Source organism: Protobothrops mucrosquamatus, unplaced genomic scaffold, assembly GCF_001527695.2.
Source record: "Protobothrops mucrosquamatus isolate PMUCROS unplaced genomic scaffold, P.Mucros_1.0 scaffold9, whole genome shotgun sequence".
NCBI classification, from domain to species: domain Eukaryota; kingdom Metazoa; phylum Chordata; class Lepidosauria; order Squamata; family Viperidae; genus Protobothrops; species Protobothrops mucrosquamatus.
This window is the reverse complement of record NW_015386396.1, coordinates 744,851-757,559: the sequence shown is the minus strand read 5'-3', so window position 1 is coordinate 757,559 and position 12,709 is coordinate 744,851. Positions and strand designations below refer to the sequence as shown.

The 12,709-nt window shown below is 36.1% G+C and overlaps 1 protein-coding gene across 1 annotated transcript in view; it reads left to right on the top strand.

Annotated features, from left to right (window-relative positions):
* The window catches only part of LOC107282568 (ATP-binding cassette sub-family A member 5), a 49,551-nt gene that overhangs the window by 3,497 nt on the left and 33,345 nt on the right, over positions 1 to 12,709 (top strand). The window contains exons 3-8 of the mRNA XM_015810363.1: positions 2,596 to 2,800; positions 3,990 to 4,155; positions 4,613 to 4,706; positions 6,639 to 6,868; positions 9,646 to 9,787; positions 11,949 to 12,137. Of these exons, the coding sequence (XP_015665849.1) occupies positions 2,596 to 2,800; positions 3,990 to 4,155; positions 4,613 to 4,706; positions 6,639 to 6,868; positions 9,646 to 9,787; positions 11,949 to 12,137 (1,026 nt within the window). The remainder of the gene's footprint in view (positions 1 to 2,595; positions 2,801 to 3,989; positions 4,156 to 4,612; positions 4,707 to 6,638; positions 6,869 to 9,645; positions 9,788 to 11,948; positions 12,138 to 12,709) is intronic.

Here is a 12,709-nt window from a genome sequence, read left to right as displayed (position 1 = left end):
CGTATAATATAGCAAAAGCTACCATAAATCAATCTCACGTTGGCCAAAAATAGCCAAAGAATCTTGCCTTGCCACAAAAACATTCTCAATAATTTGCTTATTTGTGTAAAATATGTAATAGGAATTAACACTAGAATCCCTCTTTAAAATAGATTAATCTAATTACATTAATCTTAGCCCCAAAATTCAAAGGTTATTTTAAATAATCACTAGTTTCTATGTACTGCAATTATAATTTCCACATACTGTGATATATTTTAGGGGAATGAACTCCAAATGTTTTATATAATCTAAACTAATAAAGCAAACTAAAAATAAAATGCAATCTATATATTTTTATCCAAAAGGAAAAAATAGATATTTTCCACATAATGTTCCTAGAATATAAACTATATTGTTGCATAACTTCAACTAAATATCCAAAATATTATCTACATATAAGAAAATTTTATATTTGGTGCTCACTGCTATAACACCAATAATATCTTATAAAAATAAAACAGATAAAGGTTCAAGAACCAAACTAAAATTAAAGGGGATGAGCATCCATGTCAGGTGTAACAAAATAACTTCATATCTGCTGATATAAATCAATTTTTAATCACTCTAGTTATAGTATGAAGATGCCAAATTATAATCCAAGATTCTTCACCCATACTTACTCATTCCCTCATGCATTAACTCAACTTACTAATGAAATTGAGCTGGCCACCCATTTTGTTCAAGGGTGTAGGGATTCTCTATCTAAACAGGAAAATCTTTTGTTTTAAGTCCGATTGCTAGGCTAATTGCATTGTCCAACTCTGATATATGAGATGGCATGTTAGGTATTTACTTCAACAGTCAATACCCTTATTTACACACCCAGACACACACACACACATTCATACATATAAGTGCATGTAATATCCAAAACTTACCTAAAGTTGCTCATCTGTTATATATACATCTCAGAGTAGGGATGTAATATACCATTTTGGATTATTTTCCTCTGTCCTTATTGAACTGCCCATTACAGAAATAGAGAGGCATTTCCTGGAAGTAAATCTTCCATATAGGTTGCATTTTGTGATATTCTGAATATGCTCCGGTCCAGGAACAAGTCTATGAAACATCTTTAAGGAAGACTTTGAAACATGGCATTCAATAATATCATTACTTTTCTTTTCAAGCAAATAATAAGCATAACTTATTTAGAATGCAATTTGATGCTTCTACTTAAATTAGCAGCACTTAAGATGGCATCTGATTTTAATGGGCAAACTAACACATATGCATGGTTTTCCTTTATTCATAGTATGCAAATTGAATGTCATCGTTCTAATAAAACAGCTCAGCCAACCTGTTTGCTAAAGTATGCTTTTAATTCATTTCATTTAATTCATTTACTTCTCTTATAAAATGTTATTTTAAAGATCTTGAAATCTACTTTGAATGTTGTGCATATCAGTTATATCCACAGAAGGATCACAAAAGCCACAATAGTGGTTGTGGCAGGGCTATCTTGGGGACACTGCTGACATTATATATGTATACCCTTAATTCTTGTTTGTTTCTCTGTAAAATTGAGTTTAAGGAATCAGATTGCTATTATTGTTATTAGATTTTTAATCCCATCTTTTACATAGTTTGGTCAACTAAAAGCAGCAGACATGCCTAATACTCATGCCTCCAACTTTAGCTTAAAGTCACCTGCAAAAATGCCTCCAGGCACTCTGCAGAAAAAAAATAAAGCATGGGCAAGCAGGAGGATATAAAATATTCCAGGGACTTTGGGAAGGATGTGGAGAGCAACCTTATCAGTTTGCCTTCTGGTTTGGAGGCATCACTGCTCCAGAGAGGAAGGCGGTGCAGAGAGTGGTGAGAATGGCAGTTCCCTCCCTCCCATCCAGGACATAGCACAGAAGCGTTGCTTGAGCAGGGTCCGTAAGATTATCTGGGACACTATACATCCTCTTCATGACCTGTTTTCCTTGTTACCTTCTGGGAGGAGGCTCCGTGGTATCTGAAGCAGAACATCCAGATTCAGCCATAGTTTCATTCCATACAGCATTAACCTTGCTAACTCTCAAGCTTCCTCCTTCCGTTATATATTCAAGATGGACAGTGTTTAATATTTATTTGCTACGTATATGTAGGGATGTGGGTCTATACATATGTTGTTCATAGTATGTTTAGGTGTGTGTCATGTATGTGTTTCACTTTGAGACCGGGCAACTAAATTTCATTTTTGATGTGTGCCATTGTGCCCACAGTATAAAAATGACAATAAAGGTTATCTTATCTCATCTCATCTCATCTCATCTCATCTCATCTCATCTCATCTCATCTCATCTCATCTTATCTTATCTTATCTTATCTTATCTTATCTTATCTTATCTTATCTTATAAATGGGTGCTTTCTGATGAATCCCTCTTACCATGCCACCTGTTTTCTAATAGGTGGATTTTAGGGTGCATTTATCTGTGCTTCATTTAAAATATGTTTTTGATTATTTTTAAAGCTACGGTTGTGAGTGCTGCACTTTATTGCAGATATAATTGAAAAATACTGTTTTTTAATCATTTCTATTTTTACTTTTTCCATCTATGCAGGAAATCCTCATCCCTCTTTCCTTACTAGGTTTGCTCATTATCATAAGCATGATCCAGCCAAACAAAAGACATGGCAGGATGCCAGATGCAGTACTTTATTCTACAAATCGCACAAGTATTTCTGAGTTTATTGTGGGCTACACACCAGTAACTAATGTGACAAGAAAAATCATGCACAAAATGCTTTCAGATTTCTGCCCAGAAGGTACTGAGAATATGTATGGTATTTCGTCTTAAATGAAACTGTTTTTATTTTGGAAGTTCCAACCCTTCAGTGGCAAATCAGTTATGATCCCTGCATGAAAATCTATTTTCTCCTATGTAAACAGAATTTAAAAACTTGCTTTCAAATTTTGGCAATTTAAATATGCAAAAAAGCCCAAAGAAAGAATAGAATTCTCTTTACTGTTTCAAAATAGTATCTAAGCTCATTGTTGGATCATTCAGTGCAAGATTTGTGGATAAAAACAGAATGATGCCCTTTTTAAAAATAAGAAGTAGGTTAAATTAGGTAGATTTTTTTAATGTTAACTTTCTTCACATTAAAAATGAGTATTATTGCATTCTTAGTATTGGTATGTTGCAATTGTAAGAAAAAAAATGCTCTCTGAAAGGTTTGGGAAGATTGTAAGTTGAAAAAATGGTACATTAAGTCTTATAGAAGTTTGTCACTTATTTCAGCTTTTTTTAAATTGAAAATGGTAACTAAAATGATAGCACCACCAAGTTTTGATTGCTTGACTTTGAAAGGGCTAGTGCAGTGGTGGCGAACCTATGGCACAGGTGCCAGAAGTGGCACTCAGAGCCCTCTCTGTTGGCACGCGCGCCGTCACCCCAGTCCTAGGCCTTCAGCTGGTTTTTATAAAACCTTTTCGCTTTAGGCCTCCACTGACGTATGCAAAAAAAAAAAAGGTTCAATCAGTCAATTTCAACTTCTCGCAGGAAAAAAAAAGATATTGCAAAGTTGGAATTGATTGAACTTTTTAGTCCCATCCAGTCTGCCGTTACCACTGCAGCCACGCCCACCCAATGGGCCATACCCACCCAGCACTCGACGATGCATAAGTGGGTTTTGGGTTGCAGTTTGGGCACTCGGATTCTAAAAGGTTCGCCATCACTGGGCTAGTGCAAAGTGCTGCATGCATTACACTGGATTCTTACTCCTAATTTACAAGATGTATAAGCTGGATGTTAGATCCTAGGATTAATAATAGCAGTGCAATATCTTGTGAATATCGTTTGGTTTTTAAGAATGTTTGCAAATGTCATTATCCCTGGTGAGTAAGAACAAATAGAAAAGTTTATTATCTTGCTGGGTTCACAAATGTGTGGAACATTTGAACATATAGTACTGCACACCTATCACTATAAAATAACTTTTTAATATTTTGCAGGAAAAAAGGTGCAAGAATTTTTAAGTGAACAAGAAATGAAAGAAGCCAGCCTTTTTAATCCAGAAAAGTTTATAGGTGTAATTTTTAAGGATTCTATGTCCTACCATCTCAGAGTTCCTCAACAAATGATTCCAGTATCTTCAAACCATTTAGAATCAACAAGTAAGTATAAGTATATAAGATATATATGCTTTTTTAAAAAAATAGGGCACTTATCTTGCCTAATTTTGTGCAATGTTGAAATAAGAATGTAAGGAATTTATGCTACAAAATTGGATAATAAAACTGTTCAGTAGTGATAGTAGTAGGAGCTATTGGATGTGATTTTAGGTCATGCAAATTATATAAATTCCAATAATTTGGTGAAAGGGATGACATATCAAAGGAGTAAACATACTAAATAGATGCTTTTATATTTCTGGAGATTAGCATTATTGCTGGCCACCATAGATCCATTGGACCATTTGTCCATCTCACCATGACATAGAATAAGGGATATACAGTGAGTTCATAGATTGCTGGGATTTGAATATATAGAATAGAAAAAGCCAAGATTTAGCATATTTAAACAATTAAAATAAGCTAATATTTTCTTTCATATAATTTGTTTTTTCCATAGCTAGTTGCTCGAAGCCTTCTGAAATGTGTGAAGCTGAAGTATACTGGTACCATGGATTTACAGCACTACAGATCTGCATTGATGCAGCAATTATAGAAGTAAATGTAAAATAATTTAGAATTTTATACACTTGAAGTTTTTAAAAGTACTGATTTTTTTCTTGAATTTTGACAATATATCACATCAGCCACTATTTATTAAAGTGATTAATTGAATAAATTGTAGCTGATTAAATTCACAATCAATAGTAAGAAAATATGGTTTACAATGGTTTAGATTAAATATCATACTAAACCAAATATACACAAACCACATTAGTACGTAGTGTGAAATATAAACACTGACAGCATTAATTCATACCTGACAGGATATAGCTTAGGATTTCTCCATGAAGAGCAAGGCATTCTCAGACTCTTACAAAACAATTAATAAAACTCACAGTGTTTCAGTTTTTAATGTGAATAATTAATAATGTATCTGTTTCCATTTCCAAAGAAAGAACTGGTCCTATTAAGTTACTGTTCTATATAACTTTAATATCTGTATGCTACTAAAACTCTTTGGTCTGTAACCTGTAGCTGGGCAAAATAGAGCATAGGTCAAACTTTTTTTAGCCAAGATACTTCAAATGGGCTAACTAATCAAGTATGTCCAAAATCTGGGACTCATGACTCTTAGAAATTGAACTTTGACAAATTTTATAAAACATTTTAAAACATAAAAATTATAAAGTATTTTATGATATAATACAAAATGTCCCAAAACATTTCTTATGGTTATCTCTTGATGTTTGACTGTGCTGTACAGTTCCAACATGGGCTACTTTGAGGCAGATCAATCTCTGAAACATGGTGATATGAAATAATCCTTTTAAGTTTCATATGTTAGGCAAAGCAAATTGTTTAATTAAATCTAAGACATTTTTTTCACTGATAGTAATCCTTCCATTGATAGAAAAAGGAAAGAGTGCTGTCCCTCTCCCACAACAACATGTATAACCTTACCAGGCCTGGGGGTCAGGAGGTGGGGCTGAGCCCATTCATTAGTTATGTTAACGTGTAACTGATGTTCCTGTTCATTTTTTTTTAACTTCAGCTGCTAGTTGGGGAATCCTGAATAACAGATCTGGAAAAGCATAGGGCAGTGGTGGCGAACCTATGGCACACGTGCCAGAGGCGGCACTCAGAGCCCTCTCTGTGGGCACACGCGCCATGCCCCAGAGATGGCAACCGTCCCTCTTCAACCAGGTACCCGCTAACTCACCGAGGTCCCACATGGCCGGATGCATCCCAGCACGGCTGATTTCCCTCCCCTCTGTCCCATCCCTCCTGGCCTCGCATGCTCTCCTTTTCCCGGGCATGACCCACTGCATTGCCTCCTCAGCTGTCGGCTATCCGTCCAGCTCAGAGGCAGCTTCTCTGAACTGCTGGCGGCAGCCTGCAGAGCCACAGAATGCACCGGTCAAGGGGCCGGCAGGCTGTGGCTGCTGATGGACACGGTTGGCCCCCATGCGCTTGCTGGCCTTTGTGTGTGGGGGCCGATGGTGTCAAGCAGCCACCACCCCGGCCCCGGCCCCGCCTTGCCCTGCAACAATGGCACCCCCACCCTATCTCGCCTTGCCTCGCCTCATCCCTCAGGACGAGCCTCCTGCCCACCGCCCTACCTGCCAGAGACCCCCTGGATCTCCCCCAACCCTGCCCAGCCCCACAGGCATCCCTCCCCACGAGCAACATTGAGGTGACCACACCCACCTTGGCCACACCCACACAGTCTGCCATGACCATCACAGCCATCCCCACCTAGTGGGCCACGCCCACCTGGCACCCGGCGATAAATAAGGTTCGCCATCACTGGCATAGGGGGTTGTAGACAGGAGGAAGAAATGCTGTCAGGATCAGATTTTCACTTGGCCAAGACTGGATTTTCCCCTTTCCCTATTCAAGCTTATCTCTGACTTTGAAAACAGAAACAATTTGTAAGACCTCTGGTAATATTAAACTTATTTTAACCTTTCCATTTCCCCCCCTAAGTTTAAGACCAATCATTCCATTTTGAAAGGCCTGGAGGAAACAGAAGTTGTCTTAATGGGGAAATCTGCTGCAGTGGAAATTGATTATTTTTTTCGTGGAGTCATTCTGATTTATTTAGTGATTGCTTTTTCACCATTTGGATATTATTTGACCATCCACATCATGACAGAAAAAGAAAAGAAACTGAAAGAATTTTTGATAGTAATGGGACTTCAAGACACGGCATTTTGGTATGTGAGTTTATTTAATAAATAAATAATTCAAGGCAGTGAAGATACCTAATACTCTTTCCTCCTCCTATTTTCCCCAATAACAAAAACTCTGTGAGGTGGTTTGGGCTGAGAGAGAGAGGGACTGGCCCAAAGTCACCCAACTGGCATACTGTTTCCCTTTCAAAAATCTCAAATGTAAACTAAAATATCTTCTCCAATACTTTTCACATGTAGACTGGAACATTAGAGTGTAACAGTTTTTCTCATTAAATATAATGCTCTGGACAATGTTAGTATAAAAAAAATAGAATCTGCTTTGAATGAGTATGGATGGATGTACATGTTATAGATTGTGTTGTCATATTATTGTTTGTAAGTTATTTCTGTGTTTTTATCTTTTTTTAAATCTTATCTACTATTTATATTTTTTTCCAAATACATTAAATAATTTTCAACAACTGGAGATTTTCCTTTGTGTTTAGCTATCAAATGGGAATCAGTTCTTTTCAGTTAACAGTTACTGTTTTAAAATAATGTTTGTTAACATAGAGTAGATATGGTTAATGATTATATCAATTAAATCTATCTTATTAATGCTATTTAGAACAATATAAAATTCAGACATAGGCCAAAACAGAAAAAAATGTTCAGAAATAGTAGTTTAAGAAAAGTAATTTTTTTCTTGAAATGTGATGCTAGATATACTGACATTTTTTTGCTTGTGCAAAGCTGCTAAAGATCATGAGAGAAACATCCTAATCTGTACTTCAGGTTTTCTTACACAAAAGTATATCCTTTTTGAGCATGACTACATTTATTTAACACTATTACATTCTTTTTACTATATAGTTACACAATCGTATCTACACCTTGTGATGATCACCTCCATATAAAAGTAGTTGTACCACAGTGCTTAAAGGCAGGAACAACAAAGCATTTATGTTGTAGGACACAATGAGGGATTTTAAAGTGCAGATACTCTTCATCATTTGTAATGCCATAATATAATTCTCTGTAATTTAAATCAGGCTCATTTAAAACATTGTGGAGTAACAAATTCAAAAACTAATTGACAACAGGTTTTCCTGGAATCAGCATCTTTCCAATTTAATTCTTTGCCTAATTTTTTTTCTATATGTCTTTGAACTAGCTATCCAAAGTACATGTAGTATTCACTTTCCGTCTGCCTTGTTTAGCAAACCTTTGAAGTTGTAACAGTTGGAAAAAGAAGCAACTTTGTGATCACTCTTCACATTTAGGGCTGTCACAGCATCCCACAGTGACCTAATTACCATTCAGGTGCTTTAAAACTGTCATGCATTTATAACTGTCACAGCATTGGTCATGTGGGTTGCCAATCTTCCCAACCAGCTTTCAGTAAGCAAAATTAATGGAGAAGTTGGAAGTGAAATCATAAGTCACAGACATATGATGTCTGACTTAACCATGGTGATTCTCTTAATGATGGTAGCAGAAGTGACATTGTAAAACTGATGTAGTCATGTGATTCTTCATTTAGTGACTGCAGTTTTTAGCGATAGAGTTGCCGATCCCAATTGTGGACTAGCTCTATTGTTCTGATATCTTCAATCCATGCTGCTAGTTTTCATGAAACCATGGAAACTAAAGCCTAGGCTTCTTTCATCCTCAGTACATGTTTACAATCCCATTCTGATTTATTTCATTTCACCTTTCCCATTTTTCCGTGTTTGCTTCCTGCTTCTTCCTTATCCATTTTTTTCAGTTCTACAGTTGTTTTTAATGTTAAATTAAATAAAATTTCTATTTTCAAATGTTATTGCTATTCTATAAAAATTTCAGAGTGCGAATGGAATGAAAGCAGATGAAACAACTTGAGAAGTAGCATTCTGCAGAGTACAGAAGAAATGTTAAACCTAGTTTGACTAATTTGCTGGAGGAACATTTAAGCAACTGTAACAAGACCTCAGTTTCAAAGTAACTAGTCACTGAGGGACAAACCAGAGATAATTTAAATATGTTCTTGCACTGATTGTATAGTTTTTTAAAAAATAGTTTTCTAAATTGGTGTTGGGTGGCTAATATTTTTTTTTCTTGTTAATTGTGTCCGATTCATGGAGATTACCTGGACAAGTCCCTGCAGTTTTCTTGGCAAGGTTTTTCAGAAGTACTTGGCCATTGGCTTCTTCTTAGGGCTGGGAGAAAGTCACTGGCCCAAGATCACCCATCTGACTTTGTGCCCAAGGCAAAACTAGAACTAGAAATCTCAGATTCAACAGTAATTTTTAGATGAGTTTTAAAGCAATTTGGAATAGTACAACCTTTTCACTAAAATAATGTTTGTGAATAATTATATTCCTTCAACTAAAAAACCCGTAAGTTCAGTGCTTTTTTTCTAAAAAAAAAAAAAGGCGCCGGAAGTCATACACGTCATACAACCCACCTTGCCTACCCTATAAAGTTCCATCCAAAAAAGGTACCAGAACTCCGTTCTGGGCGTTCTATGAGAAAAAAAGCCCTGTGTAAGTTAATCTAATATTAATTATTTTCTACCCATTAATAGCCATTTCTTAATAGAAAACTATCTTCTTCTGAAATTTAATTAACCTAATATGTTACAAAAAATACACACAGCAATTATTTTGTACTGTTATACTATCTGCTACAGTTCTATGTTTCTTCGCTTTACTTATTTCATATAAGAACTTCTGGAAGTGCTGGCCCTCTTCATTGCCCTAAATATTTTCTTTCAAATTAATAATTTGCACAGGTTACTTTAAATTCATGAATCTTTGTTTTGTGCTTCTTTTTTCTAGGCTGTCTTGGGTCTTACTATACTCCAGCCTGATATTTGTTATGTCCTTTCTCATGTCCGTCATTGCAACATTTTCTTCACTCTTTCCTCAAAGTAGCAGCTTTGTGATATTTCTTCTTTTTTTCCTATATGGAATATCCTCCGTAAGTGTGTGCGTGTGTGTGTGTGTGTGTATTTGTGTGTGTATGCAACTCCTTGTCATTCTGTTGTGGATACTATGTTAACAAGTGTGAGTTCACTTAGCTGTTGATGTTCCTACGGAATAATTCTAGGATCTTTTCACAAAGGTAGCCAGCAATACAGACATTTACATCTGAGATATATATCAGGAACTTGCACAGTTCTGGCATATCCATTGCTGTAAACAAAGAACAGCACAGGAAAATGGATAAAAATCCAAATCACCCATAAGTATTCTGCCACAACGGGAACAGTATTATATTCTTGCTGTGCAATACTCAACAAATAATCAGAAAAGTTGCTTTGAAACACGTGGGAATGAGAATATAGCAGATATTCACAACTCAGGAACCCGGGACTGTCTTCTGTGGCTACCACATAATTCTGGGAAAAGCCCTGGCTGTTTCAAAGAAATATAGATAGGTCTATATTCATATCCCTGTACACTTTGAAACAACTTTTTGAAGTCAATTCCAAAGAATTTCACAGTCCTAAGGATAACGCCCCATTGCTACGTATTGCCCATTCATGAAAAACCCATTCCGTTAAGAAATGAGGATTGCAAAGGATTCAGTAATCTTACAGGTAATCTTTGACTAAGGACTGGTCACTTAGTGACCATTTGAAGTTATGATAGACCTCCTCCAAAAGGTACTTACCACCCAATTCTGATAACTAAGGCCATCACCACCCCTGCAGTCATGTGACTGCATTTTGGGATTTGGCAACCAGGCCACATTTACAGCTGTTTGCAGCATCCTATCATCACATTTACAATATTTACTTAAAGTTTTTGGCAAACATGCCCCATAGTGAAAAATGGGTTCATTTAACAACTGTGGAATTTGCTTAACAACTGCTACAAAAAAAATCGTGTCAGTCATGTGGGTGACCCGCTTTATGACTGTCACTACTTACAGCCATAATGGGCAGGGTCCATTACAGTACTTGGTTGAGAGTTTGTCCAAAATATGAAACAAAAATATCATAGCAATTTATTTATACAGCAAAATGAGTATGATGTATTATTTATATAGATGAATTTTCTTCCCTTGTAGTACTAGACCAGGGGTAGGCAACCTTGGCTCTTTTATGACTGGTGGACTTCAACTCCCAGAATTCCTGAGCCAGCCGTGCTGAGGGGAAAGGGAGAGGTTTCCAAGCTGAGCCATGCTGGCTCAGGAATTCTGGGAGTTGAAGTCATAAAAGAGCCAAGGTTGCCTACCCCTGTACTAGACAGTCAAGCTGGAAAAAGCAAAATAAAATCTGTCACTTATTTTTTTTTTTTAGCAGACAAGCCATAAACGAAATAAACCAAAAACCTAAATTGCATCATAATATTCCAAATAACATCATAATGTGCTAACATAGCCATATTAAAATTATGTGTGTAGAGAAAAGAGTTTAAGCCTCGCTGAACAAAGAAGTTCTCCAATAATAACTGCATAGTTATGAAAAAAGCCAGCTATTTCCTCAGGAAAGTTCTTCATTAAGGAGAGTGGATATTTCAGTGTGCAATCCACCTACACCAGTACTAAGGCTTCTCCATTAGGAGTGATCTAAGATAGCAGTCCAAGCCTTGCAGTAGGGAGACATTGATTTGATTCTTTCTAAAAAAAAATACCAGTCTTCACATTTTGGCTGCTAGTTAATAACAGTAATGTCTGATGTATAAGAAGTGGAGGAAGCTGAACTAGAACTGGTACTCAGTTTAAGTTCTGAGTACTGCTCAGTTTAATGTTTTAAATTTATAATCGTATCATCCAGAATGAGGAAGTTTTTAATAGTTTAATAATTATTGTGCTCTTTGGAACACAATAATTTTAGTGCATAGAAGGTTTGAAAATTCAAATGATAGGTCAATCTCTCTTTCAAGGATAAGATATGCATACACAGAAATGTATCTGAAATGATACCATGCTGTAAACAATGTCCCAACGCATTTGCAGGTCATTAAGTTGGAGACATTGGCACACTGTACTCTCTGTAGGAAGTTCTGTGTGAGATGTGAGATAGATATTACTTTTTGTCTTTTGAGATAGGTGACCGCATATAAAAATCTGATTTTGACATTTTGAAGTGAGATTTCTTGTACCCTGAAACATGTTTTCTATTTTTCTTTAGATTTCCTTTGCATTTATGTTAACGTCACTTTTTAAAAAATCATCAAATGCTGGCTCAGCACAGTATTTCACGACTGTGGCTTTTGGTGCTATAGGTGTGACCATTGTTCTGCTGCAAGACTTCCCAAAATCCTTTGTGTGGTCATTAAGTCCACTGTGTGAGTGCACATTTTTAGTTGGTGTTGCACAGGTTAGTAAAGCATTCTATTGGCTTGTTACTATTATTTGTGGCTGTCTGGACTTTATTCTACTTTGATACATGTCACATATATCCTTGATTCAAACATTCAGCAAATGTAATACTTGTTTGTTAATGGATTTCTCAATTCAAACGGGTATTTTATTTTTTAAATGAAAAGTATGTCTTGTTAATCTTGAAAGCTGTGCACTAATTTCATCTTAATTAACATTTGCACAGAGATTTGTGGCTTGGCATTTGATTTCAACAGAAAGAACTAATCTCATATCATAAGCTTTCATACAAAATACTGCCAGTATATGTATGGCATTACCACAGTGAACCTACTGTTCAGTGGTTTGTATAAGTTTGTATTTCCTTAGATGTAGGCACAGTTTTACATGAGCTATAATATTCACTTTTGATATAAATGTCACTTCCAGTCAGTTTAGTTTTGCTATAAATTCAAGCTGCAAAACTCTTTTTCCTGCTAGTCCCTCTTAGCAGGAAACTTTTTCACTCTGTTTTTTTCTCTCTGCTTAGAGTTCATTTTATGTGCCAGAATCATGATATTAAACCATATA